A 27,755-nucleotide genomic window follows, 5' to 3' on the forward strand; every position below is an offset into this window, starting at 1 on the left:
GTTTGTAAACCTTGTCTTCTTCCCTCTGGGAGCTGAGGCTGGAGCTGCCCCACCCACCAGGGTCAGCCTCGGCAGCTCCGGAGAGAACCTGCCCGGAGGTGAGGAGAGCCCCAGACAAGGCAACAGGACACTTTGCAGCCCCTGCAGTCATGATAAAACTTCTGGGGTCCCAGACAGTCACCCTCAGCCTGCTGAAGCCACTCAGCTCGTGTTAATCCTAATCTGGGAGGTCTTTCCTGCTGGCTGTAAATGAACCCCTTCTCCCTCACACAGCCAGTTCAGCCCCCAGAGGCACAGGATGCGTTCCAGAGCCCTGCTCTTCCTACCCTAGTCCCCAGCAGTCCATCGGGAACAGAAGAGGAAGGCTGGGTGTTCTCCTGGGAGCTGAGGCTATTTCAGGAAACCATAGCAACAGGGATCTGCAGTCCCTTCTCATCACAGTTGCCAGTGCAGAATCTATGGTGGTTAAAGCCACAGCTTTGGAAAACACCGCTGGTTCCACCCTTCTTCCTCTACATTGTCCCTCCAGCTCTGGACCTCTTCCCAATGCTTTAAGGCAAGTCCAAACAATTACAACCAGACCTGCACAGAAATATCTTTTAGACCCCACAGCATTTTTCACCTTTAACCCTTCCTCCCTGTTTCTCTGGTCTCCTTTCATTCAGTTTGAGAGTAAAACCTAGACTTATAAGAGGAGGGAGTATATTTCCTACTTCTTATCCCAGCCAATCCCCATAAGGTCCTAACTAGAAGTGTCGTTTAGCACAGCAGGAGTCCCTCACTTTCAGTAGTGGTGGTGAGGCGTGGCCACTGGGAAGAGGAGGGGTGGTCTGTTGGAATCCATGAACATCTTAGACTGTACGCCATTAAAAAGAGGCAGTTATGTTAATTACAGGTTCATTTAAATCCAGCTTAAACGATAACAAAAAAGAGCCTTTCAATAAACCAGAGTTTGTGAGTAACTTGGATTATACACCTTTACACAAAGGCAGTGTTGAAATTTACACATTCAAGTTCAGCTAAAGTACCAAGTAAAGGGCCTTGTGGGTGGACTTCAATGAGATGGGCTCATACACAGTAGGGCCCTGGAGTGCTCTCGTGAAAGGAGGGCTGGGTTAAGTATTGCGGTGAGTCTGTATGAGTCAACCAGGCTCACCGTGGACACTGCTTGGCCACTTTCTTAGAATTGACGCAGAGGTAAGTGCCAATTGTGGACGCCCAAGAGAACCAGAACCCAACTTGCCGTGTGGATTACCGCGTTTCCTTCTGCTCCCTTTCTTTCAAGCTCACAGCATGTGCCTGTCTAGTTTAGGCACATGACTAAAGTGGGTCGGACCTTTAAATGCAGGTGGCACTTCTCAGAGGCCTGGACATGAAGAGACTGAAGCTCTGCACCCACATCTGCCAGGATCTGACATCTTGACCACGACTGTGGAGGGCAGTGGTGACAGGAAGTGCTGGTCATACCAAAGACCAAGCCGACTGGGCCACATGCAGGCTGCCTGGTAACCCTTATAGTGTTCGCCAAGGGGGTGAGGGGCCCGCTGAGGCCTGGCGGGTGGTTGGAGATGGGCCACCTCAGGTGGGCTGAGGGACAGCACTCTGAGCAGCCCACATGGGAATGTGCACTCCCTCCAACCCCCAGCCAGAAAGGACTTGGTCATGGGAAAGACAAAACCTCCAAGAATGTTAAGTGTGGAGACTCCACTCTTCTCTCCGCAGCTGTGTGAGGCCTCTGGCCTCATGGGCACAGGAACTGACTAGGGATGGGGCAGAAGGCAGAGTTCCCAATTAAGGTCACATTCTCCTAACCTGGGAGAGATCACCCTACCACGTTCTCATCTGGCTGGCCCTTGCCTGGGACAGTTTTGTTTTGCCCTCTCTCCCCGGGTGGAAACTAGAGGAGGTGGGCCCCTCCTGCTCCCAGAAGACGGGAAGCCATGCTTTGCCTTATGTAACCAATCAGAAAACAATCCTCTAGTCCAGTAGCTACACCAGGGCAAGAACTGGGGAGAAAAAACAGGGTTTAAAAACAAGCCAGCAGAGGGCTGCTTGGTCATTTCCCTTCTCCCAGGCCCAGCCCCATGTATCTGCCTTACAAGACAACCTGTCTCTTCTACTCCCAGGAAAGGCTGTGTTCTGAGGAGTTGGGTGGCAAGAAATAAAGGAGATTCTCAGTTTACCTCTTTGGGATCTCTATTTCCTTGGATATAAAGGTAAGATATGCACACCTGAACTGCCACCTTGTAGTGCAACTGTCTACTGATCATGGAAGTGGAAGCACTCTGGAAACTGTGAATCAAAGTGCCGTGCAGATGCTACGTGACTCACCTTACCAGGGGGAAGGAAGCCCTCCAGGCCAGGAAAGGGGTCTCTGGGGACGTACCTCAAAGCTTAGGAGCTATAAAGTAATTCCAAGCCCCCAGGGCCAACTGTCCAGGCTGACTAGGGAGAACTACCCACCCTCAATTCCAACTGTTACCAGTAATTACCAATTATTGTAATTACCAATAATACTCTGGGATTCTTAGCATCCCTTCAAATAACGTAATTTCAGATCTGAAAATTCCTCACACATGGAAAAGAATATTACTTTAATTTCTATTTCACCAAGATACGTGCAACATAGGGAGGGGTTAACTTACCCACAATCACCAAGTGACGAGGCCAAGATGACAAGTGGTGTTCCTAATCTGTGGCTAAATCCCAACCCAGGTGGTTCAACTGGTACCCAGGTAGCTTTAAATAACCCAGATTCTCAGGTACTGATTCAGAGGTGTGGGGTCTGGGATTCTGTTCAGGTAAGGCAGAAAACCACACCTGTCTCAGGGCTTCTTCCCACGGGCACAGGGGCTGGTGGACCTGCTGCACAGGGAGGCCGGAGGAAGACGAAGCCCCAGCACAGTGAGGCCCAGGAAAGATGAGAAACCTTGCCAGCAACAGGTGGCTCACAGCTCAGCCCTGGCTCCCAAATACAGAAGAGATGATCAAAAATAGAAGCGCGGCAAGAGGCATCTGCCATATGCATCATGCCTCATGCAGCTGCCATAGCTTTGACCAGGAAAACTTCTCATACTGCTTTCGCCACAGACCCTCCTCTGCCTGGACTAGGCGGAGGTACGGGAGGTACAGGGGCAGCAGATGGAATAAGAATGAGAGCAGCTGAAAGCAGTATTCTCCTCTAGCTTGGCGAGGATGGAGAAGAGAGCTGCACCCCACGAAAGTCGGGGCAGGAGGCTGCACTCAAGCCGTTCCTCCCAGGCCTCAGAGTAGTGGGCAACTGCTCAGTTACCAGAGGGAGATGATAACCCTTTTCTCTGGTCTAGATCTCAGGTTTGAGGCCCCACCCCAGGATCAGTCTCTTGCTCTCTGCCCACCTCATTCCCCAGGCCTTCCCTCCCCCATGCCTTTCAGGATCCTAATAAAATAACCAACAGTAGGGGGGAAAGGTAAACCTTCATTTGGAAAAGAGAGTTCAAATGACCATTTAAAACTGCTTTTCATTTCCAAAACAGAAACAAATAAGAAAACAAGGAAAAGATCATCTATCAAGCTTCTGCCCTCTGCCATCTTTAGCCATTTTTAAACTACATTTCCTGGCAGAAAAAAAGTGATGGGCCCTAGTCCTACAAACCAATAGGGCACTGTCTTGAGACCATCTCAGGAGATGCCCAGGGAGAGACAAATGGAGTGGATGGTGGAGTGTGGACAGATAGGCCTGGGGCTCAGACAGGCACATGCCCAGTACCCAGGAAACAATGTTTAAAAATATACATGAATAGATAAATTCCCCAGAACCTAGGCATGGAAAGCTTATAACCATGAACGCAGCAGCAGAATTATTCAAGCTGGGTCTTTGGCTCTCAAAAAAAAAAAAAAAAAAAAAAGGAGAAAACATTAACCTCTAGCTAACTGTCCCTAACTCCAGCCTCTCAGCTATATCCTTCAGTACCATTCTGGAGGCCAAGTGGGCCAACAGCAAGTCAAGTCTGCAGGGCCAGCAGCTACACCCAGCAATGCAGGATTCGGGCATGCAGGTGGCTCATGTGGGCAAGGGAGCGCCCCCTGAAGGGGCCAGGGTGCTCCTGCACCAGGAGAGGGAAAGCAGAGGCCATGAGCGGCCAAGGCCTTGCCGGAAGTGGAGCACCGCCACCTCCAGTTCTTGGGCCAGTTTTGCCCAGGGCCACCTTTCTGCTGAGAAGGTCTGGCCTGAGCTAAATACCAGGCTTTTCTAGGGGAAAAAAGGAAGGGGGTGGGGGAGGCAGCAAAGAGTAGAAAGCAGTGGGAGGAGAGGAACAGAGAACTGCAGCTTAGCTGTGCAGAGGGAAGGGAACAAGTCCCTGAGGTCTTGCGTCCCGGCTGAGGCAGCTGCAGAACCTGCCGGCTCTCTCCCCCCTGGGACTCCCACCCTCGCCGCAGTCCTCCAGTGAGATAAGAGTTCCCTGACAGTTCTTCCTCCTCATGCCTAAAGAGTTTGGCACCTCAATCCACTACCCCTGCCCACTGACCCCGCACAGGGCTTCAAACTTTGGCCTCCCACAGGGCAGCCTGGGGAAAGGGATGAGCCCTAGAGGAAGCATGCCAGGCCTGTGGGGAGCTCTGGGTCAAGGGCATCCCTGGATCCGCTGCTCCAGCTCGTGGGGCCCACTTGTTACCAGAGCCCGGATGATGAGGATGCCCTGGTTGGCAGGATGGACACCTAAAGAAACACAGACGATAAAAGGAGAGACGGGCCCACACTCCTGCCGCTGGCAGCCAGGTGCCCATGTGCCTGCAGCACACAGCTACCCAGTCACGCCCTCCACCTGCCCCTAGGCTGACAGCCCCAGTGTGGAAAGCAGGCTAGTCAGAGACAGGCATGGCTGCGCAAAGCAGTCCCACCCCGAGAGGATGCACACACGACACACACCTCACGTGGGTGTGTCTGGCAAGAGGGCTGGGCCCAGGGGTCTCAGGCAGAGAGAAGGTCAGGTCAGAAGGCACCCCACCAAGAAACGGCCTGAAGACAAATAACCAATGAGATCAATAGCTCCCGCAACCCTGGTAATTAAAAATCAAGGGGAAGCGCTGGATACATGGAAGGAAGGGGGAACCCCCCTTTCTGCCTCTCCCAGGGCCACCCAGTATGTGGCACAGGTTTAGGAAGAGGCTGGGGCGGGGCAGGGACCTCAGGCAGAGAATGTGGACAGGCCTGGAGGAAATCTAGCCATGGGAAAAAGGGAACAAGGAGGGGAGGGGAGGGGACGTAAGTTTCTTGGATCTAAGTTTCCAGAAGCGTGGGATATTTCCACAGTCTCTGATCCAGGTGGCTCTTCTGGAAGAGAAGCTCTCTTCCCCTGGGAGACCATCATGGGGCGGTGACTTCCATCCCGAAGCTGGCCAGTAGGCAGAGGTGGTCTGAAGAGCAGAAGGGGTTGGGTAAGCCATTGGCAGCCCAGAGAATCTCTTCAGAGAGGAGGGAGAGCCGGCCCAGGAGCTTCAGAGTTCCATCCCGACAAAGCCTGCGATCTGGAGCACAAAGTGGAGGCCGGTGGGTAAGGCAGCCACAGCCAAACTGCACGGGGTGGGGGGGCCCCATGGGAGCTACACCTTAGGAGGCTGCGTCTCCTCGGCGGCCCTATCCTCCCTCACCTCCTGCCGCCTCTGGCGGAGGCCTCATTTTCTCAGATATGCCATGATATGTCAATGAACGAAGCCGGGTGGCTTCGGTGGGACTGCGGCAAACTAGAGTGCACGTCCAAGCCCAGCATTACAAGATCTTCTGATTTTCCAAGAGAAGCCGAAGTCCAGATTTGCTATATAAAATTTGATTTCTCAACAGAAAATCCAAACATTTTAAAAGACATGCTTTAAACAAAACAGGCATGGGGCTGATAGACTGCTATACTGTGACTATTGTGAGGGGTGAGAAGACAGGAAATAGGGTTTCTAACCTAACCAAGTCCCTTACTAACCAGCTGCCACTGAACAAATCCAACAGAGCACCTCCTGGTGCTCTATTTTCATCTTTAAAATGGAGGGACGGCTTGTTCTGCCCACATCTTTCTAATGCTACAAGGATAAAAAGAGAAGGCGGGCAAATGGCCTAAGGCACGTATGATGAGGATGACCAGTGTCAGGTAGGTATGAGATCTGCTCCTTTGCTGGTCAGGTCCCAGCAGCCCAAGCCATGTGATCAAATGCCTGACCTACCATCAGTTCCCAGGGACTCTTGGGGGTGGCTTCTAGGAATCCAGGATCCACTAAGCTTACCAGTTCTGTTCCCATTCTCGCAGGACTCAGCAGCTGAGAAGAAGATGTAATCTACTGTCATTCCAAGACCCAAGGGCATTGTGGTGACCTCTGGGCGGCCATGCTGGGGCAGGAAATGAGTATAAACCGAGGTCAGGTGGAGGCAGTGCTGGATGGTGCCTACAGTCCTTCGGGGATGGAGGGGAAGATGTCAGTCAACAAACATTACTGAACTTTCCCCAAGGTCACTTCTCTGTGGGTTTTATCAAGTTTTTTAAGGGATGATCCCAAATAACTCAACCTTAGCAAATGCCTTCCCATGCTAATTAAGAGGCTGACAGTCTTAGCTAAAATTAGCCTAGAAACAGACACATTTATACACAGTCCTGCTGACATTCCTCACCCCCCACTCTCCTCTTGCTACCTGGTGAAGTATACCTAATGTACCCTTGTCCATGGGTCAGCAAGCTCTTCTGTGAGGCCTTACTCCCAAATGAAAAGGGCAGGGGCTTTTCATCTGCAAGAACCTAGGTGGGTCACCTCTGGCCTCTGCACACCAGTATGTGCCTCCATAAACTTAGCACACACAAGAGGAAGAGAGAGCTCAGCAAAATGTGTTCCCCCAAATCAGCCCCAGGAAAGCCAACAGGAATCTCTCTAATACACCTCGATGGGGCTGGAATGCAAGCAGAAGGGAACTGGAAGAAGATTACCTGCGGACGTCAGGCTCAGGCTCAGATATGTCTTCCTCAACGACAGACTCGACCCAGCCAGCAGGTCGCTCTGTAGAAGACCAGAGAGAAAGGGTTTTATCACTCACAGACAGTGAAGCAGGGTTAGAACCTTGCACCCTGAAATCCCACTCAGATCCTTGACTGGATTGTTCCAGAAGGGAAAAGGGAAAGAGAAAAGGTGAGGAGAGGAAGAAAACAATGGACCAAAGTCAAGAACCTCAGGAAGCAGACAGACAGAGGTCTCTAACACAGACATCTCTTCCCTGGCTCAGCAACTTTTTAAAAAATTTAAATTCATTCTTTAGAATAGGTAATACAGTCACATGGTACACAAATCAAAATGTAGAGAAAAATATCAGTGAAAAGGCTCCCTCCCACTCTGGGACCTTGCCACTCAATTCCTCTCTCCAGAGGCAACCAATGTTAACAAATTCCTGGTGTATTCCTCCAGAGATTTTCTATCACCCACCATCCATTGTGTGCATATATGTAGCTGTGTATGTATGTGTATACATATGTATGCACACACACACGTATCCATACTTATACACACCTATACATGTACACACACATACACAAAGAAAAAAGACACACATTACCAATATCAGGAGAGAAAGAGGGAATATTATTACAGATCTTACTGACATTTATAGGTATTATGAACTGAATGTTTGTCTCTCCCCAAAATATGTTGAAACCATAACCCCCAGTGTGATGGCATTAGGAGGTGGGGCCTTTAGGAGGTAATTTGGCCTTGAGGGTGAAGCCCTCATGAACAGGATTAATGCCCTTATAAAAGGGATCCCAGAGAGCTGTCCTTTCTGCCATGTATGGATGCAACAGTAAGTTGGCAATCAGCAACCCAGAGGAGGGTCCTCACCGAAACTGGACCATGCTGGCGCCCTGACCTCGAACTTCCAGCCTCCAGAACTGTGAGAAATAAATTTCTGTTGTTTATAAACTACTCAGGCTGTGGTGCTTTGTTACAACAACCCAAACTAAGAAAAAGGATAACAAGGATCAACAAAATTGACAAACCCTTAGCTAGACTGACCAAGAAAAAAAGAGAAAACTCAAATTACTAAAACCAGGAATGAAAGAGGGGGCCATCACCACCAACCTTAAGAAATAAAAAAATTATAGGGATACAATAAATAATTGTATACCAACAAATTAGATGACTTAGGTAAAATGGACAAATTCCTAAAAAGACAAAAACTACACACACTGACTCAAGAAAAAGAAGAAAATCTGAATAGTTCTATAACAATTAAAGAGACTGAATTAGCATTTAAAAATTCTCACAAAGAAAAGCCCAGGCTCATATAGCTTTACTAGTGAATTCTGCTAAACATTAAAAAAAGAAAAAAAGTAATATGAATCCTTCACAAATACTTCCAAAATATAAAAGAGGGGACACTTCCCAACTCATACTACGAGGTATTACTCTGATATCAAAACTAGACAAAAACATCACAAAGAATGAAAACTACAGACTAATATCGCCTATGAATGTAGATGCAAAATGCCTCGACAATTACAGTTCTGTGATTTATAAGAAACGTGTATTTGGTCATTCAGATGACCAAATATATATTTCTCATATATAGTCAGTCTTCATATACAGTCTTAGTCCACAGTTGCTGGTTCAAAGCTCCCCAAACCCTTAGAATTTCCTGAGTGTTGAGAGTGAGCAAGGTGCCTTTTGTTATGTTCATGAGGCAATTTTGGAAAATACCTAAGGTTGGGGGCTGGTTGCCAATGGAACCAACCATGTGATTAGAGGAAATTTCAGTCCCACCCTATGATCTCTAGGGAGCAGAGAGAGGTTGGAGGTGGAATCAATCACCAATGACTACGGATTTAATAAATCATGCCCATGTATGAAGCCTTCATAAAACCCAAAAAGGACAGGGTTTGGAAAGCTTCCAGGTTGGTGAACTTATGGAGATTCGAGGGAGAATGGTGCACCCAGAGAGGGCATGGAAGCTCCACATCCCTTCCTACATACCTTGCCCTATGCACCTCTTCTGTACAGCTGTTCCTGAGTTATATCCTTTTATAATAAACCAATGATCTAGCAAGTGAAATGTTTCTCTAAGTTCTGTGAACCACTCTAGCAAATTAATCTAACCCAAGGAAGGAGGGGATAGTGGGAACCTCTGATTTATAGCCAGTTGGTCAGAAGAAGCACAGGGAACAACCTGGTCTTTTGAGAGGCACCTAAAGTGTTGGAGGGGTGGGTCTTGTATAACTGAGCCCTTAACCTGTGGAATCTGATGCTATCGCTGGGGAGACAGTGTCAGAATTGAGCTGAATTGTTTGTTGGCGTTGGGGGAAACTCCTCCTCCCCCATGTTGGAAAACGAGTCTCAGAACAATATACTGGCAAACTAAATCCAGCAAAATAGAAAAATGACTATATACTATGACCAAATACGATTTATCCTAAAAATGTAAGGTTGGTTTAACATCTGAAAATCAATTAATATAATACATCATATTAATAGAATACTGAAGAACAAAAACCACATGATTATCTGAATAGTCACAGAAAAAATATCTGACAAAATCCAGCACTCCTTTATGACCAAAAAAAAAACCCCACAACACTTAAAAAACTAGGAATAAAAGAGAACTTCCTCAATCTGGTGAAGGGAATCCACAAAACACAAACAAAAAACAAACAAAAAAACCTCATGGCTAACATCATACTCAATGCTAAAAGACTGAAAACTTTACCCCTAAGATCAGGGATAAGACAAGAATATTCGCTGTCACCACTCAACACTGTAATGAGAGTTCTAGCCAGGACAATTATGGAAGAAATAAAACGCATCCAAATTGGAATGGAAAAAAGTAATATTATTTCTATTTGCAAGATGACATGATCTTATATATAGAAAATCCTAAGAAATGCACTAAAAAACTATTAGAACTAATAAATGAGTTTGAGGGACTTCCCTGGTGCTGCAGTGGTTAAGAATCTGCCTGTCAATGCAGGGGACACGGGTTCGAGCCCTGGTCACGGAAGATCCCACATGCTGCGGAGCAACTAAGCCCATGCGCCACAACTACTGAGCCTGCGCTCTACAGCCCAAGAGTTGCAACTACTGAGCCCACGTGCCGCAACTACTGAGCCCACGTGCCACAACTACTGAGCCTGCACTCTAGAGCCCGCGAGCCACAACTACTGAAGCCTGTGCGCCTAGATCCCCTGCTCCACAACAAGAGAAGCCACCGCAATGAGAAGCCCGTGCACCGCAACGAAGAGTAATCCCCGCTCATCGCAACTAGAGAAAGCCCAAGCGCAGCAATGGAGACCCAACGCAACCAAAAATAAATAAATAAATAAATAAATTTATTTTTAAAAAATTGAGTTTGAAAGATTGCAAGATACAAGACTGATATACAAAAATTGCATCTCTATACACTAGCAATGAACAATCCGAAAATGAAATTCAGAAAATATTTCCATTTATAAAAGTAACAAAAGGAATTTTAAATAGTTACAAATAAATTTAACAAAACAAGTATAAGACACACTGAAAGCTATAAAACATGGAAAGAAATTAAAGATCTAAATAAATGGGAAAACTTCCATGTTCACTGATCGTAAGATAATACTGTTAAAACGGCAACACTTCCCAAACTGATCTACAGATCTGTAAATTCCTATCAAAATCCCAACTAACTTTTTTGCACAAATTGACATGGTGATCCTAAAATCCACACAGAAATATATAAGAGACCCAGAATAGCCAAAATAATCTTGAAAAACAACAATGAAGTTACAAGATTTACACTTCTCTATTTCAAACTTATACAAAGCTAAAATAATCAAGGCAGAGTGGTACCGGCCTAAGGATAGGCATATAGATGAATGGAATAGAACCGAGAGTCCAGAAACCCATACGTCCACTGTTGATTTTTTACAAGGGGAGGGGTAAAGGGAAAATAACTGCTAACGAATATGGGATTCCTTTTGGGGGTGATGAAAATGTTGTAACATTAGATTGTGATGATGGTTCCACAACTCTGAATATACTAAAAGCCACTGATCTGTACACTTTAAATGGGTGAATTTTATGGTATGTGAATTCCACCTCAATAAAGTTATTTTTAAAAAAAGGTAAGAGAATGTTATGGACTTCATGCCAATAAATTTGTTAATTTATATGAAATGAAATATTCCTACATTTTCCCTGTTAAATTGTTTTCTCTTTTTGTTGCTATTATAAATAGGGTCTTCTTAAAATTACATCTTTTAACAAATATATCATTATTTTATTATATGAATACTATTGATTTCTGTATATTAATATTCTACCCAGATACTTTCCAGAATTAATGCTAATAATAGTTGTTAGTTGATTCTCTTGGATAACCAGTTATATAACCATTTTAACAGCAAGTAATAGTTTACCTCCTCCTTTCCATTGTTTACTTGCCTATATTTCTATGTTCTATTTCTAATTCTGTGGCTGGTGTCTCTCACAGTTGAATGACAGTGGTCATCCCTATCTTGTTCCCAACTTTGACAGGAATGCTACTAGATTGTCTTCTTTAAGCAAGATGCTCATTTTTGGATTGAGATAAGTGCTTTTGTTTTTTTTTCTTTTTCAGGCACCTGGCGGCTCCATGCCCCTGCCTCCATGGTGCACCAAAGTGCTGACTGACCAAGATAAATGTATTTTAAGGGTATAAGGAACTATCTATTTTTTCCTTAAGAAGGTTCTTTTTAAAAGAATCTGGAATAGATGTTAAATTTTAACAAATGTCTCTGACATCTACAGGATGACATGCATTTCTATATTTTAACAGATTTCATATATTTATTAGCATGATAAATAAATTAATAGATTTCCCAATACTGAACTACCTTCATATTTTTGATAAACTCCATTTGGCCATAGTATATTGCTCTTTCAATGTGATGTTAGATTCTGTTTCCTGATCTTCTATGTACATTTTTTGCATCAATATTCATAAGTGGACAATATTAAGTTCTGTAGTTTTCTTTTCCTGTGTAACTGTTGTCAGGTGTTGGTGTCAAATACTTCTTTTGTAAAAATAACTTGGCCCCCTTTTGCTGTGCTCTTTAACAATTTAAACAGTAATGGAATTACAAGTTCTTTAAAGGTTTGATGATGTTCTCCTATCAACATGAACATGGTGTTTTTGTGGGACTGTATCTCTGAGAACTTTCGCTATTTTTTCACCCTGTGGTAATCTATTTATGTTATGTCTCTCTTTCACAATCAGTTTTAGTAAATTACATTTTCTAAAATTAACATAGGCCATCTAAGTTTTCAATTTCTTTTGCACTCAGTTGAGAAAAGAACCCCCTTATAATCCTCTTAATTCTTCTGCATCTGAATACTTTTACTTGCTCCTGCCCTGCCCCCTTAAATAGGTTAGATAATAGGTTAGCTAATCTGACAGCTGTTTTTCACCCAAATAACCAACTGATTTTTAGAGCTTATTAGTCCTACTGTTTTTCTGTTCTCTAAATTATTTTCATTTTCATCTTCTTTCTTTCAGCTTGTTCTCTTTTCTAACTTGGGGGATACTTAATTTACTTAATTTAATCTTTTCTTATCAATATAATTCTCTGATTCAAGATATTCTATATAATTCTATGAATTTTTCACTGAATGCTATTTTAGCTATATACCACAAATATATGGTATTTTCATTATTGTTATTTTCTACACACTCTGCAGTTTCAGTTTAAATTTCATCTTTGACCCAAAAGTTGTTTGAAATTTTTTAAATGTCCAGATGATAGCATTCTTTTAACTTCTATTTTTAATGCACGTGTGATCACGGAAAGTTGGCTATACTATTTCTACTGTTTGAAATTTACTGATTTTTTTTGTGGTAGTCTAATATATGGCCAATTCTCAGGAATTTCCTGTGGATATTTTAAAAGATGTCTTTGCTCTGCTTTCAGTGTTCAGAGTTTGATATGTATCCATCAGATTTACCATACAACATGTTATTTAAGTCTTTTATATTCTTAGTTATTTTTTATCTACTTGAACTATTGTGAACTGAGAAAGATGAATTAAAACCTTCAACCATTAGTTATTTTCTGACTATTATTCCTTGTTAAATACTGCAGTTTCACTTTGTGATGATTGATGTGATGTTATTTGGAACATAAATGTTCCTAACACTAATATCTCCATTTTGAATCAGAAAAATCACAGTGACCAGCAGGATATTGAAAATGGTTTTCTCTCCAGCAAGAGGCAAGCTAATTTAGGCTTCTGAATCATGTAAGAGGTCAGGAATCAGAGGTACCATTACTCCAGAAAAGAGGTGGGAGGTGAAAATCAAAACTGGCACAATGAACTCGCCAGTCAACTAGAGCCATCCCTTACACAGAGCCATTAGGTTTTCATGTCTCATTCCTAAATGTGAATGGACACCTGATGGAATCTTTGGGAACAAACAAATAGTGGGGTAGGAAGAAACTAACTCTTAATTAAAAGAACCTTGGAAGGAACAGATGGAATTTTAAAAATTATCATCCTCAGTAGTAGAAAGGCAATATTGCATTCATTAAAAAAAAAACCCAAAAACAATGGTATAAAAAAGAAGGAACTTTTAAAAAGAGATTTGGAAATTAAAAATATAATGGCAGAAATTTAAAATCACTAGAAGGAATGAACAAGCTGAGAGCATCTCACAGATGGTAGATTCTAATATCCAATTAACAGTAATTCCAAAAAGAGAAAGCAGAAGGTAGGAAATTATTGAAGAAATATTACCAGCAAAATTATGTGACTCGAAATAAATTACTTTCCATTTGAAAGGGCCCTGGAGTATCCAAAACAATGAATGAAACCAACACCCTGAGTAGGGTAAACCATCATGAGATTTCAGAAATCAAGGGATTAGAGATAAGAACCAGAAAGTCTCAGAGAGTCAAAATAGGTGATATACAAAGAAAGGATCAAGAATCAAAATGGCAGCAGACTTCTCATTAGCAATGCTGGAACCTGCTAGACAATGGACTGATTTCCAAACTAGACATTTACACTTTGCAAATTTTCATATTAGTGTGAGGATAAAAAAAATCAAGTCTTCTTTTAGTACATGAAAAGAAAAACAAAAAAGAAAGAAAGAAAACTGCTTCTCTCAACACCAGGTTCTACCTATGCAGCACTATGTACAAACGGCACTGCTCCAGCAGTTACATGGGACTCAAGGCCTCTGCCTGTCCCACCAGGCCACATGAGCACATGGGCCACAACTGCCTCTACCTGAGCTGCAACATCTTCCTGGACCATTCAGTGCTGGCAGCAGCCAAGCAAGTAAGTTCTTTTGTAAGTACTTGGGAAGAGGATAATAAGTTGTGCAGGGATGGGCCAGTGGAGGAGCTGGATTCAGAACTTTCCTGGTTCAAAAACTGATCAGATAGCCTTTCCTCTGTGGCCATCTGGTCAGTTTGTTAAATAGTTTACGGAAGTCATTTATTAGCAACTGTTTTTTCCTAGAACGCACTTAATTGGGCACATGGTTTATTTTTACATGTTAAAAGACCTGAAGCTCCGGAGATAAATGGAAATGTGCAAGTGCTCATGAAAAAGAAAACAGAGTAACCCCTTTCAGTGTCTTTAAGAACCACACTGGAAAGAATAAACCACTAATAATTAAAAATATTTACAAGAGGGGGACTTAAAATTTAGATTCCCATCTTATGAATTATTCCTTCACAAAGGGAGTTGGGGAGAGTGAGAATCACAATTTTTTTTTATTATACAACTTGTGTGATGTAGAACACTCCAGCACAATGCAACGTCAACTTGTTGGAAAGTTAGACCATCACTCCCTAGCACTGTAGCTCCTTTGGCAACTCAGATGCTTCCCATTAAAGTCAGTGTTACAGTCAACTTGGCAAGTTTGAATGTCTACAGTTGAGTTGGATGACTCTGGTATTGGATTGGAAATATTATTTGTTAGTACATCTAAACAAATCCTCTAGAAAAAAAGATCACACACTATGATCTCCTTGTACTGCACTTAAGTCTTTCTACTCATGGTCTAAAACTGGTGGTAGGTTTTTAGATTTGGAGTCCTTAAAAGAGATTCATCAGGACCCTATTTGGCCCTGGGTGGGGATACTAAACAAACGGAAGGGTACGTTCACAGTATGTGGAGGATGGGTGTGTTTACCCAAATTTAATCTCAATTTTGAAAATACTGCTATTATTGGGCACTGGGAGTGAACTGGATATTTTCCCCCATATAATGATTCTACTTACAAAGTGATTGTCAGTGTATTTTAAAGGTTCTTATTTTGTTATTAAATTGAAATGCTTATTTTATGTTTCAAGTACAGTACTGATTTTCTAAAAATAACCTATTCTTAACATGGAATTACCTACGTGGGATCCTACTACTGTTTAACTTTAGGATTTTGTATTCTTAAAACATTGAGCCACTGCTTCCCTGCCTGAGCCCAACTGATCCAAGCACTTACCCCAGTTCCTAGCACACGCCAGTCGCTCTATGCATGGTGGCCACCACTATTATTATTGCTATCACCACAGTTATAATAATACATTAGCTTTGCAATTAAAAAAAAAACAAAACCAAGCCATTGAAATGTTCACTGCTCTGTGCAAAATGCCAATTCAAGTTAAATTCCTTCAAGAAAAAAATGAATTCACTGCTTACCACCAGTCCTTTTACTATAGTTTTTTCAGTCATTGCTTGGTTGTCTTAAGTTATTCTTCTAGCAGTTTCTTCATGAAAGGCTTTGGGTTGAGTATAAAATTTTTGACCATACCGTCTTTCTTTGAAACCTTGCTCTCCTGTGTTCCAGAGTCGAATGTTAATGTTAAGAAATCTGAAGCCTACCTGATTATTTTTACCTTTAAAAATAGCCCAATTTTTTTGGTTCTGCCTAAAGGATTCTTTTATCTTTGACTTCTGTTAACTTCACTAGGATGTCTTCCTGTTGACTCTCCTATGTCATTTTTTACTGCGACATGGTATATCCTTCTCAATGTGGAGAGTCAGATCTCTTGATTTTGGGAAAATCTTCCTTGAATCATACCTTTAAATATTCCCTTTGTGCTATTATACTGGGTTTCTTCTTTGTGAACTCGAACTATGTGTATGTTGAATCTCTTTAACTTCCACTACTGTTATTTTCTTTCTAGTGCTTTTTATCCTTCCTGGCCTCTGCCTCTTGCCTTGTTTTCAGCAGTGCCTATTCTCTCTTGGACTGCTTCTAATTTTGTATTCATTATGTGATTCTTAAATTTTTTATTCCACTTCTTTCCTGAGCTCTGCAGTTTACATTTCATCTACTGGTGTCTTGCCATGTGCTTGAACTTATTTTATAAAAGCAATTATTTTATTTTTGCACTCTCATGTTATAAAGACAATTGCTTAATTTTTTTTATTCATGGGAAAATAATCATAATTTTCATATGCTCCATGGCAACAATTTTTATCTTCGAAGTATTCTTTATCTGCCTTTTATTTTTCCTGTTCTTCCACCTTTTTTTCTTATAGTATTTTAGTACAGATCTCACGCTGGCTCCTTTTGGGCACCCCAGCTTGGAATTAGTTGAGGTTTTTATGTACAAGCTATTGGTACAAAGCTTTTATAAGCGAAGACCTGGGTGTGCATTCCAAGTAACAGGCATTTTCCTTATGACGCAGGGTTGTGTGTGAGTCCTGTTCATCTTTACTTCCCCCTAGCCAAAAGAAATATGCAGTTTAAGTATTACACCTCCCCCCACCACTTAAACAGACTGCTTCATGCAAATTTGGCTTGATTCCTTGATCAGTCTTTCCTCTACTGCCTCTTTGGACCAAAAGAGGTTCAGACAATATCCTTTCACAACCTGTGCATCCTATTCTTGTTGATGAAACAAGGGATTCTGATTTCGTGCCTCAGGGTACGCTCCTCACCCTGGAGAGAGGCACCCAGCTGGTTCTTTCGGAGATCCACGTGGCCCCACAGACCCGTCTCTCCATACCTGCTCCAGCACCCCTGCATGGCCTCCAGTGCTTCCTGCAACCATTCCACCTGTGCTGCGGTTCATGATTTCAAATATCTTCAGGTCTCCTAGCTTTCTCAAAAATGGAGTTTGCATTTCTCTTTTTCATTCTCCTTGTTGCTTTGGAGTGTTTTCAGAGACAAGAAGGGGAGAACATCAAGCATACTCTGCTACTTACAATCTGGAAGTTCTCAGTAGGAGTAACTTGTTATTACAACCAGGAGTGCTGTCACCTTATGATTTTCAAAGCCCCATCAAGTGTATTTTCTCTCTTAAACATGCTGTATACATGCTAGTTATTAGCAACTTAATACTAAAAAGCTTGTGGCTTACTCAAGGTCTCAGAGCTAGTTAGAACCCAGGTCTCTTGATTCCTGGTCCACGTTCTCAACACATTGCACATGGCCAGTGAACTCCACTGACCTTCCTCCTAAGCATACTTATTACCAGAAGCTGATCTCTAAGAATTATACCTAGAAAAGACTAAGAAACCACATAACTGACAAATATCAGAGGTGAAGAGGAAAGAAAACCAAGCTTAGTTGGAACAAGTTAGGGAACAAGCTTAGTTCCCATTACCTGGCTTAGTATCTGTCACTCCTTCCATAAGAACCAGTCCTACAGGTCGCTGACAGGCGATGTTGCAGAAGCGGAAACGTAGCAGGAAGTCTCGGCTATACTTACGTCTCTCTGTAAACCAGGAAAAGCCATACAGTGAAAGACAGGAAGAGGAGCCACATGCTGAGACTTCCTTAATACCAAGAAGCTTACAAGTAGGGACACAGAGGAAGTCTGGCTCTGAAGACAAGGAGATTTTTCCAATGGCTATGATTTAAAGTTGTCCATTTCATTGGGTGACCATGAGGAGGACAATGAAAAAAACAAAGGAACGTGCTAAGAGAATTGAGGGAATTACACTTTCTCTTGTCACTGAGGTGCCAGCTTTCTCCTAAAATGGGCATGGAGGGACAACCAACCAAGAATGTGGCATGTGCTCACCTGATCTCTTGGGGTGACAGAAGGTGACATACTGACAGCAATCAGTGATGCCCAGGGAGCTGGGCCATAGTGGGGCCTGCAGCTTCCTCTGATAAAGCTGATGGGAGAAGTCTTCCTGTCCAGATACCTGCAAGGAAAGAGCAGATGGGAATAAGGAATCTGAGATGGAAAAAGGAAATAGCCCATGTTTTGGGACATGCAGACAAACATACACACACACACAGACACACAGTCACATACTATGTACGTAACACAAGCAAAACACATAAGTCTCAGGGGAAAGTTAAAAATAAGGAGCTATTTAAAACTATTATTTTATTTTTACTAGAAACACTGAAATGTCCATGAGACAGGAATAAGGGGTTAAGAGAGTGAGGTATGCGACTCAAAGAGAACAGAACTATATGAACATATGGTCTCCTAAATTTCAGCTCAGAAAAATCTACACTACTCTGCCCAGGGAATGTCAACTTTCAGGGGCTTTAATTTGCAGTGGGAAAAGGTTTATCCTGATCTTTGGATCTTCTGGATCAAAGTCTAGCATCTTAAGCCTATTACTGGGAAACCACGGGGTCAAACCAAATGGGAAATTCACCAAAGCACTTTACCGTATCTACGTCACCATCCTCGGTCAAAGCCAATGAGCAGCCTGGGAACGGACAGAACGTAGTAGGGGAAACATTCGGCAACATCAGTCATCTGCATATCTCCAACGTGTGTAGCAAAATCCCCTTTATTTCATTTAACAACAACAAATATTTGAATGCCAACTATGTGTAAAACACTAGCTAAGCGCTGGGGAGAGAGCAGTGATAGACACAATCTCTCTGCCCCTAAAGGACATACATTTTCAGTATGCCATCAGAAGTAAAACACACCTTCAATTTAATGGCCATTTACTAACTGTGTGACTTTGGGCAAGTTAGTTAACTCTCTTGGGTTCAATATGCTCTACTATTGAATGGGAAAATAATACCACATACAATTAAGAATCTTGGTAACAATAACTACTACCAATTACTGACTGCTTCCTTTGAAGCAGGAACTGGAAAACACTGTGTGCGTTATTTTATGTAATCCACCAAAAAAACCCCTCTGAAGTAGGTCCCATTATATCCCCAGTGTATGACGAGGCAAATGGGGCTTACGGAAGTGAAGTAACTTGCCCAAGGTGGCAGAGCAGGGATCTGAACGCAGGACTATCTGGCTTCAAAATGAGTGCTCTTAATCACTATGCTTAACGGCAGCTGTCACATGGTAGGCACTTAGTAAATTCTTATTCCCATTCCCTGAGCCCCTTGATTATAGCAGCTTCCTGGCAGGATAATGCCTTTCTCTACGCATGTGGCAACCAGGACATCGCTGGCACTTGAGTAACCTCATTAAAATAGAAGCCCAAAGTGCTCAACAATAATTCAGTCATTTTATGTCTTTTCTCCCCTGTGCCGTGCCGAAAGTTAAGCAACAAATTGGATCAGCAGGGGCAAAAGAGAGGAACAAGGAGATTAAGTGACATGTAAAGAAATCAGCACAAGCTGAATGCTCCTCAGTAGGGCTAAATAAACTACAATAAAACTATAAGATACCTAGGTTATAAACATTCAGCAGTTAAAAGGAATGAGATAGATACATATGTACATTGTTGAGTGAAAAAAAACAAGCTACAAAATGAAATATACACAATATATCACATTTATAAACACACACAGTACATTATATACCAGCTGTTAGAAGCAATCACAGCATAGTATTGGAGGGCAAGAGCTCTGGGGCCAGACTACCTGGTTACAAATCCTGGCTCCACCACTCACTACCTGCAAAAACTAGAGTAAGCAAATTACCTAACTTCTCTACACCTAAGCTTTTTCATTTATAAAATGGAAGCAACGATAGAAACTGTGAAAATTAATGAGTTAATACATGTAAAGTGCTTAAAATAGCACCTGGCACACAGTAAGTGCTTAATAAATGTAGATTATGATTACATCATCACAACAGCTTAGATACTACAGCAAATGCATAGAAAATGACCTGGAAGAACACAACCAAACTTTGAACAGTTATTACTTGACTCTAAGTGGAGACGTGGGAAATGTAGGTAATAAAGGGGGCTTTGGTCTTATTTTAAAATGTCTGAATCCTTAAAGGGATGTACTTGTGTACTGACATGCACTTACGTATATAGTTATGTACATGTAAACTAAACATAAATTAATGATAAAAACTGAAAGGATTCCAATATACCAAAGGCACTCACGAGCTCCTAACTCCCAGGCTTGGGTACCAGATATCAGTAGAACAAGAAAAAGCCAGAGGAAGCCAGAACAGGTGTAACTGAGGTCCCTGCCACAGAAGCAACACCAGATGCCAACACCAAAATCTCTCCCTAAGCCAACCCCGCAGTGGCCTCTCCCATTTCACCTTCCAGGTCGGCATCCCATGGTACTGGAGTTCTCCATCCCTGATGAAGTTGTAAAGAGGTGAATCAGGGACAGAATTCAGGTCCCCACACAAGATGATGGGGCAGTGGCTGCCATCTGACAACCTGGCCACCTTGTCCACTTCAGCCAAGAAAATGGCCATCTGGGCTAGCTTGATATCGCCCCGACGTGGGTTGTACAGGACGTGAGTATTTGCCACACATAAGGGGGCCACTGAGACTGGCCCCAGGCCTTCTGGGACTAGTGGCTGCAGCAGCAACACTAAGCCCACATTGTCCCGATTGAGGAGCTCCAAGCCAGGCCGAAAGTACTCCACGGGGCTGGCGCAGAGCAGACGGAATCGCATGGGCTTGTAGCAGACGGCACAGCCATCTGTCTTACACCCGGTCCTCCTCTTGTAGAAACAGGTAAAGCCTGCAAGGAACACCCCACCAAGGAGATGGGTCAGAGTCCTGGAAGATGGGTTAGGGGCCCGCTACCCAGTGGCAGTAGCCCAGGCATGTGTGCCTAATGCATTGCTCCTGCTGTTCAATAAGGGGAGTCCTTGCCCTTGCCAATTCCTTGGTTCTGCAGAGGCTCCCTTACAGTTGTAACCAGACGACTGAGTGGCTAGAAGGGGAAGGAGGGACAGAAGGGTATGAAGCAATAACCTGACAGGAAAAGCATGGACTCTAGGGTCAGACAAGCTGGAGTCCAGGCTCCACAACCTATGAGTTTTATATTTATAGCTTTGTGACCTTGAGCTAGTCACACAAATTTTCTGAACCTCAGTTTCCACATTGTAAAATGGGGATAATAATATTCAGCCTCACAGGGTTGGTTACTTCAAGCATTAAGTGGCAATATATGTCAGAATTGCTTTAAAACTTCAGGACTCTCCTTCTCACCCACACAAAGGAGCTAGCTCACAGATGAGACTGAGGGTTTACTGAGATGAAAGAAAGATACAGTGCATTCAGGAGAGAGCAGACAGGGCTGTAGGAAGAAAGACTGACAAACATGCCAGGGAGTGGCATTACCCATCATTCTCAGAGAGGGCTCCAGCTGCTCCCAGTAATGATCTTCCTGGACTTCCTGGAGACACAAGATCTGGGAAAATGACAAGGAATCCAATCACTCCAGAGTAATGGAGGGCGCTGGAGTACGACTCCCACCCCAGGAGCAGGCACTGAAGCCACACGGGAAGCTGCTGTGGGTCTCAGGCTGGGTCACACTGAAACTTCCCCTGGGTGCTGACTCTTCCCTGATAGCCACTACCAGCAAGAACAGGCCCAGAGTTAAGCTGAGATCAGATACATGTGCTGGATTTTCCTGCTCCTTCAATCCCTCAAGTCTCCCTCCCTGCACAAAGGTGCTGGAAAGCGTGTACCCACGGAGACTCTTCTTAGCATCTGCCCCAAACTCATTACACCAGGCAGGCAAGCACCAGTCCTAGGCAGGACGCCAGTCATATGAACAACTATGGGGTTCAATTCATTTTCTAAGAGCACTGGGAAACAGCCAGGGTCCAGAGCAAATGCAGGATGGCACATCTCCCCATCTTCACTCACATCAGGATCCCAGTGCTGGAATTCCTGCATGAGATTCGCAAAGCGGTAGTTCCAACTGAGGATGTCTGGATGGCAATGCAGATAGAGCTCTGAGCTCTGCTGCATCAGGTCCTGAGCCAGGATGTTATAGGACATCAGAGTGAACTGGAACTGAGGGCCATCCCCTGCCTCCAGGCCCTGAGCATCTGGCTGAGTGGAGAAATCCTCCCATTCTCGCCACAAGATTTCTGCAAAGGTGTTGGGAAGAAGAGGTCCATGGTAAGTCCATGTTATTCACAGGGCCCACCATCTCCACTCCTGACTCCATGATACTGTGACGAGTTCCTTTTTTCATTTTCTCTGTCATTCATCCCTTTCTGTGGTGATCTGAACAACATTCTAAGGACATTCTCAGACGAGACAATAAGCTCCACAAAGCCAGAGATAATCTTGGCCTGTTCATCACTGTATCCCTAGTACCTAGCATATAGTACCTGGCACCTAGTACAAGTTCACTAAATATGGCCGACAATTTCTCACTTCTGATAAATCCATGGGTCTCTGGGGAATCACTCAGATGAATGTGCTTACTAGTCATCTGAGATTAAAGACATTTCTAGAGTAATCTCAGCCTTGGGTGTTTTCTGACCTCTAAACCTGAAAATGCCTATGGAGCCAGAAACCATAATGTGTCTCCCATGTGCCCTCGAGCAGGGAGCTGCAGAGTGGATTTCAAACCTATGTGAGCCACAGCACTCATTCTCCAAAGTTTAATGGAAGCCCGATATGTAACACAGATAAAAATGGAGTTATCCTGGTTGAGGCAGAGAGTGGAGCCCTGAGAGCTCTCCACGCCTACCCCAGGTCACCTCCAGAGAACCAATAATGTAGAGAATCAGAACAATGGTCTGCTTTCAGTTCTGCCACTACCTAGCTATGTGACTTTAGGCATGTCCTGCTACCTCTCTGTGCCGTGATCACTTCATCTGAAAGGCCACGGGGCTGGATGAAATGCTCTCTAACGCCCCTCTGGATCTGCCACTGCAGGAGTCTCAGAAAAGCAGAATGCAGCAGCAGAGCTCCACACACGAGAGCTTTAGCAGTGACTGTGCGCACATCCAAGACAACCTGCTGCCCCAGCTCACTCAGCCGGTTGTCAGACTCACCATGATATGGGATTTCCACTGGGGGAGACTGCAACTGCCCCAGGCCCTCAAAGGGCCAGATGGGAGCCTCTTCCTGGGGCACAGGCTCCGGTGCTATGCTCCAGGCCACCACTGCAGGGTCCTCTTCCCACTGGTCTGCAGCCAGGGCACCCACTGAGAGGACAGCACAGTCTGCATACTGGGGGCCGGTCTGCACCGGGACTGCTGCCCACATTGGGCCCTCGACCTCTGGCAGTGGCTCCTCTCCTAGCACCTCGGGGAAAGGCTCCTCCAGGTTCTCTGCTGCCCGCAGGTCACTCAGCTGCCTGCTGGACCACTTGTCTTCTGGAGCAGCATCGTGTTCTCCAGGATGATCCATTAGGAGCGCCAGGCTGCTCTGGGCTACTCCCTTATCTACAAGCAGACCCTCGCTCGCTGTCGAGAGTGCCTGGCTTGACCCTTCTTCTTGCCACTGCTGCAGCAGGCCCTCACACTCCTCCTGGTCGGGGCCCCGAGGGGCCATGGCAAAGTCGCCGTCTACCTGGGGGGACGAGCTCTTCGCCAGGAAGGCATTTTTTCGACATGTGAAGAAAGCATCTAAGAAGAAAGCCAAAATACCATGTTATAAGATGACAGCATCACCCAACCCACGCTCTTCTCCCAACTTCTAATAAGTCCCATACAAGCAAGAATCATATCCACCTTGCTCATCACTGTACCATCACTGAGCCTGTCCATTTTAGTGCCTGCAACATCATCATCATCAGAGCGAAGTGCTTACTATGTGCCAGGCACTGTTCTGAATGCTTTACAAGTATTAACTAATTCATATGGTAGGGATCTGATAAATATTCAGTGTGTGAATGAAAGAATGGCTATCCCACATAATCTAGGACAGAGATGGTCACATACAACCACACTCCTTTTATCTGGAGGTTAAGACTCCTACTAACATCAACTCTCTGGTTCTAAGAGCCACATTACACTGGAACCAGCACTTGACCATGAGTCAGAACTGTGGGTTATGGCCTATCACTGAAATTAACAAAGCTATGTGACCTTGGACAATGCCCCTAGTGAGATGGACTCACTCTTGACTGTAAAATGAGGACAAGGGAAGTTTGAACTAGATAATCCCCAAGGGCTTTTCTAGTTCTATAAATCCACTAATCTATGAATGCATTCTAAAAGAAAAAGGCCTTAAGTAGACAAAAAGGGTGTCTCAAAATCTGTACAATCTCTCTCTTAGCAAAGGCCCTGGGTCCTCTTCTCAAATCTATTTATTCTACTTATAAATCTTCACAGACTTCATTATCAGCTTTCCCATTCCATAGTACTCTAGCGGCTGTAAATCAGAAGGTGGCAACAACTGACAGCAATAGACAGCTGCCACCTCTCTGCTAAGGCAGCCACAGTGACAGCCAACAGGCAAAAAGCAGGTGGGAAAAACTATAAAATTAGAGCCCCCAAAATCCAAGCACAGTATTTTGGTGCAAACAAAACCTCCCCCAACCAACGCACACTAAGTCACTTATTTATAGCATAGGACAAGTGACATGTATGATGATGACCCTCAATCACCAGAGATTTATTTTATCAGCTCCATTTTTTTTAAAGGGCAAGAAAAACTTCAAAATGGTTCAAACGCTGAAAGACACTATCTTATTTATGGTCTATGTGGATTTACGTCCCTCAAACCAGTGGTTTTTCAACCAGGGGTGATTTTGCCCTCAGGGAACATTTCTGCATTGTCTGGAGACACAGTGGTTGTCACAACTGTGGGGATGCTACTGGCATCTAGTGGTTATAGGATGAAGATACGGCTGACTATCCTACAGCGCAAGAGACACCTCCACACGAACTACCCAGGCCCCTGACATCAACAGTACTGAGACTGGGACACCCTGCTCTAAACCCATGGGCTGGGTTGCTGGCCTTAGTCTCAGGAACTTATTAATTCCCTGCCCTTTGAAACATCCTCTATGTATATCGGATGGCAGAAGTTCTTTGATTTATATGTGTGAGGTTATTAGTTTTCAAACTCAGCAGGTTTTGGTTGGTGGTGGTGGTTTGTTTTTCAGCAGCAGAATTCTTTTATTAAAAGAAAATCTGCAGAAACCAAATGTACAAATACAAATGGGACTACTTTAATAGGTGTGTGCAAGTGGGTGGGGGGAGGCGGCCCTTCCTCCGAGATACCTAAAACTCTGACTACTGGTCTAGAAACCTCCGGACTAGTATATGTCACTATGGCTGCCATTATGGACACTGGCAGAGCTCCAGAAATGACAGCAACATGGCTAGAAGAATATGCATTAGTTCTCTGAAAACAATGACTTCTGTGGAGTTCCTCATTTCTGAGAAGTATGTACACAAAAGACATTCCCGAACTGAGTGCCTACTGCATGCTGGGCAGTATGCTAGCACTAGACACAGTGAGCAAAACAGACATGGCCCTGCCCTCCTGGAGCCCGCATTCTAGCGGCAGATACAAACATACACATACATACATTAAATGATTTATATGAAATATATAGGAACAGAAATTACACACACACATATTGTGTAAAGTTCCAGAAAGGAAAAGCACAGAATGCACACAGTTGGACCTCTTATTTCTAAAAGTCCTTCTTGGTCTGTCCTGCCCCCTAAAATGCCAGAGAAAAGTCTGGGGGTTCTGTGGGATCTCCCAGAGGAACTGATGGTCTCATAAGAGCCTCGGGAACGTCAAAGACCAGGAATGGGGAGCGCAGGCAGATCATGGCAAAGTTATACAATAACTCTTCTCTAAGTACCCGCTGGGCATTGCCTCCACCCCACTACATCTCTAAACGCACGGGACTTGCTTCAAAGCTGAGGTTTCAATGTGTCTCTGGATTCTGAGCATCCTTTTTTTCAACCAGACTCCGCTGAGAGGCGGCTGGGAAAGGTGAGTGTGGAGTTGACCCAGGGGAAAACAGGTACGTCTAGGTCTTCAGTCCACAGATCCGCCCTCAGGGCCGACTGGCCCCTGTCCACAGAGAATTCGGACATTCGCCTCGGCCCCGAGCGGCCAACCCCCCCCGACCCCCAGGGAAGTGACTCAGCGGGACCCGGAACCTCTCCGCAACCCCGGGGCCAGAGAAGGGCAGCTCTGGCCCCTCCCCCAACCCCCTCCACGTTAACTGTGGCCCGACGCCTCCAGGTCACAGGCGTGAGGAGGGGGCCGCCCACGAGGCTCGCCGGCCAGGCCCGGGCCTCGTTTAGTCCAGGACGGGCACGGCGGGGCCGAGGGCCGCCTCCCCACACCTTGGCACTGCCGGGGGAAGGTGGTCGTGAAGCCGGCCGCGACGCACGCCGCCCCAGGCCCCGCGGGGCCCCGCCGAAGCAGGCCCGGGCCTGGCACCCGCCCGTCAGGACGCGAGGCCGGTACCTGAGAGGGCGCGGAAAAGGCGCACGGCCGGCAGCAGCACGTAACACAGGCACGACGCGATCATGGCCGGCCGCCTGCACCAGCTCCCGCGCCCGCTCCAGCGCCCGCCTCCCCTCCTCGCGGCCGCCCGCCGGGTCTCCCTCCGTTCGGCCCCGCCCCCGGCTCGCCCCCGCCCCCGGCTCGCCCCACCCCCCGGCTCCGCCCCCGGGACGGCTCACATGGTACCACTGCGCTTCAACAACAACTTTATTGGGAGCGCAGGGCCAAGCGGGCGCCCGCTGGGCAGGGCAGCCAGTTCCCAAGGCAACGGAGCGGGCCGGGCCTGGCTCTCAGCTGCGGCAGAAGCGCCGGGATTTGAAATTAAACCCCTCCTGGAGGCGCCATAGTATTATTTAAAGTCCACAGTTTTATTCCCGCTTCTGCCGCCTCACTACGGCTCCACCTTGGGTCCACCACGTAACCCTTCCGCCCCTCAGTTCCCTCATCTGTAAAATGAGGTGCTGGACCTTGTCTAAGGCCTCACCCAGCTCTGACTTCTATGATCTTGACTGGCTTAGCCCAGACTGGAGAGAGCAAACTCTTTCCCATTTTTCTCCTTTTCCTAACTCTCTTCCGCAGCTCAGATTTAGGTCAAACATTGAGTCCACACTCAATAAGTGGATTTTATCTCCTTCCTCATCCTGTTCCAAATGGGCCCTTTTCCCCCTAGTCTGGAAAAAAGGGGTGTCCCATTGATAAGGGAGCCAAAAAGGGGAGGAGGTGAACCCTCCACAAGGGCAACGGGACCAAGTCTGGTTGGTTGGTTGGTTTTCCTTGAGGTATCTCTTCTCTCCAGTGTCTATGACACTGTCAGGCACATAGTAGGGACCAAATAAACCTTTGTTGACTGAACAAAATATATGTCACTAAAAGAAGGCCAGTTCTTCCATCAACTCTGTACTACCCGGACCTCTTTAATTCTCTCCTCCCATTTCCCACTCTCTATCTTCTGCCGCTGTAAAGAAGGAGGGACCACTTAATACTCGCAGTTTCAGTACCCAGTGTGTGATTTCCAATTTGTGGCTGGAGCCTCGGTTGCTCGGGGAAGCCCTCTGCGGAGTCACCAGATCCGGGACCAGCTGGGTACATCATAACACTGAAAGGCTGAAAGGAGGAAGAAGGAGAGAGTCAGTATTGTGGCCTTCCCACTCTGTCCCCTTAGCTGTAGAGGCAGTGTATGCCTTCAGGCAACAGCGCT

The 27,755-nt window shown here is 45.1% G+C and overlaps 1 protein-coding gene across 1 annotated transcript; it reads right to left on the reverse strand.

Moving 5' to 3' along the window:
• Window positions 1-2,566: 2,566 nt before the first annotated feature.
• On the reverse strand, window positions 2,567-26,658 carry ANGEL1 (angel homolog 1). The gene is made up of 10 exons (XM_059914729.1): window positions 26,519-26,658; window positions 23,128-23,703; window positions 21,983-22,209; window positions 21,452-21,521; window positions 20,413-20,846; window positions 17,992-18,118; window positions 17,572-17,682; window positions 6,945-7,014; window positions 6,253-6,419; window positions 2,567-5,508 (listed from the first exon to the last, which is right to left on the reverse strand). The coding sequence occupies exons 1-10, from the start codon at window positions 26,580-26,582 to the stop codon at window positions 5,348-5,350; spliced, it is 2,007 nt and encodes a 668-aa protein (XP_059770712.1). The 5' UTR covers window positions 26,583-26,658; the 3' UTR covers window positions 2,567-5,347.
• Window positions 26,659-27,755: the final 1,097 nt, after the last annotated feature.

This window comes from Balaenoptera ricei, chromosome 2 (assembly GCF_028023285.1).
Source record: "Balaenoptera ricei isolate mBalRic1 chromosome 2, mBalRic1.hap2, whole genome shotgun sequence".
Taxonomy (NCBI): domain Eukaryota; kingdom Metazoa; phylum Chordata; class Mammalia; order Artiodactyla; family Balaenopteridae; genus Balaenoptera; species Balaenoptera ricei.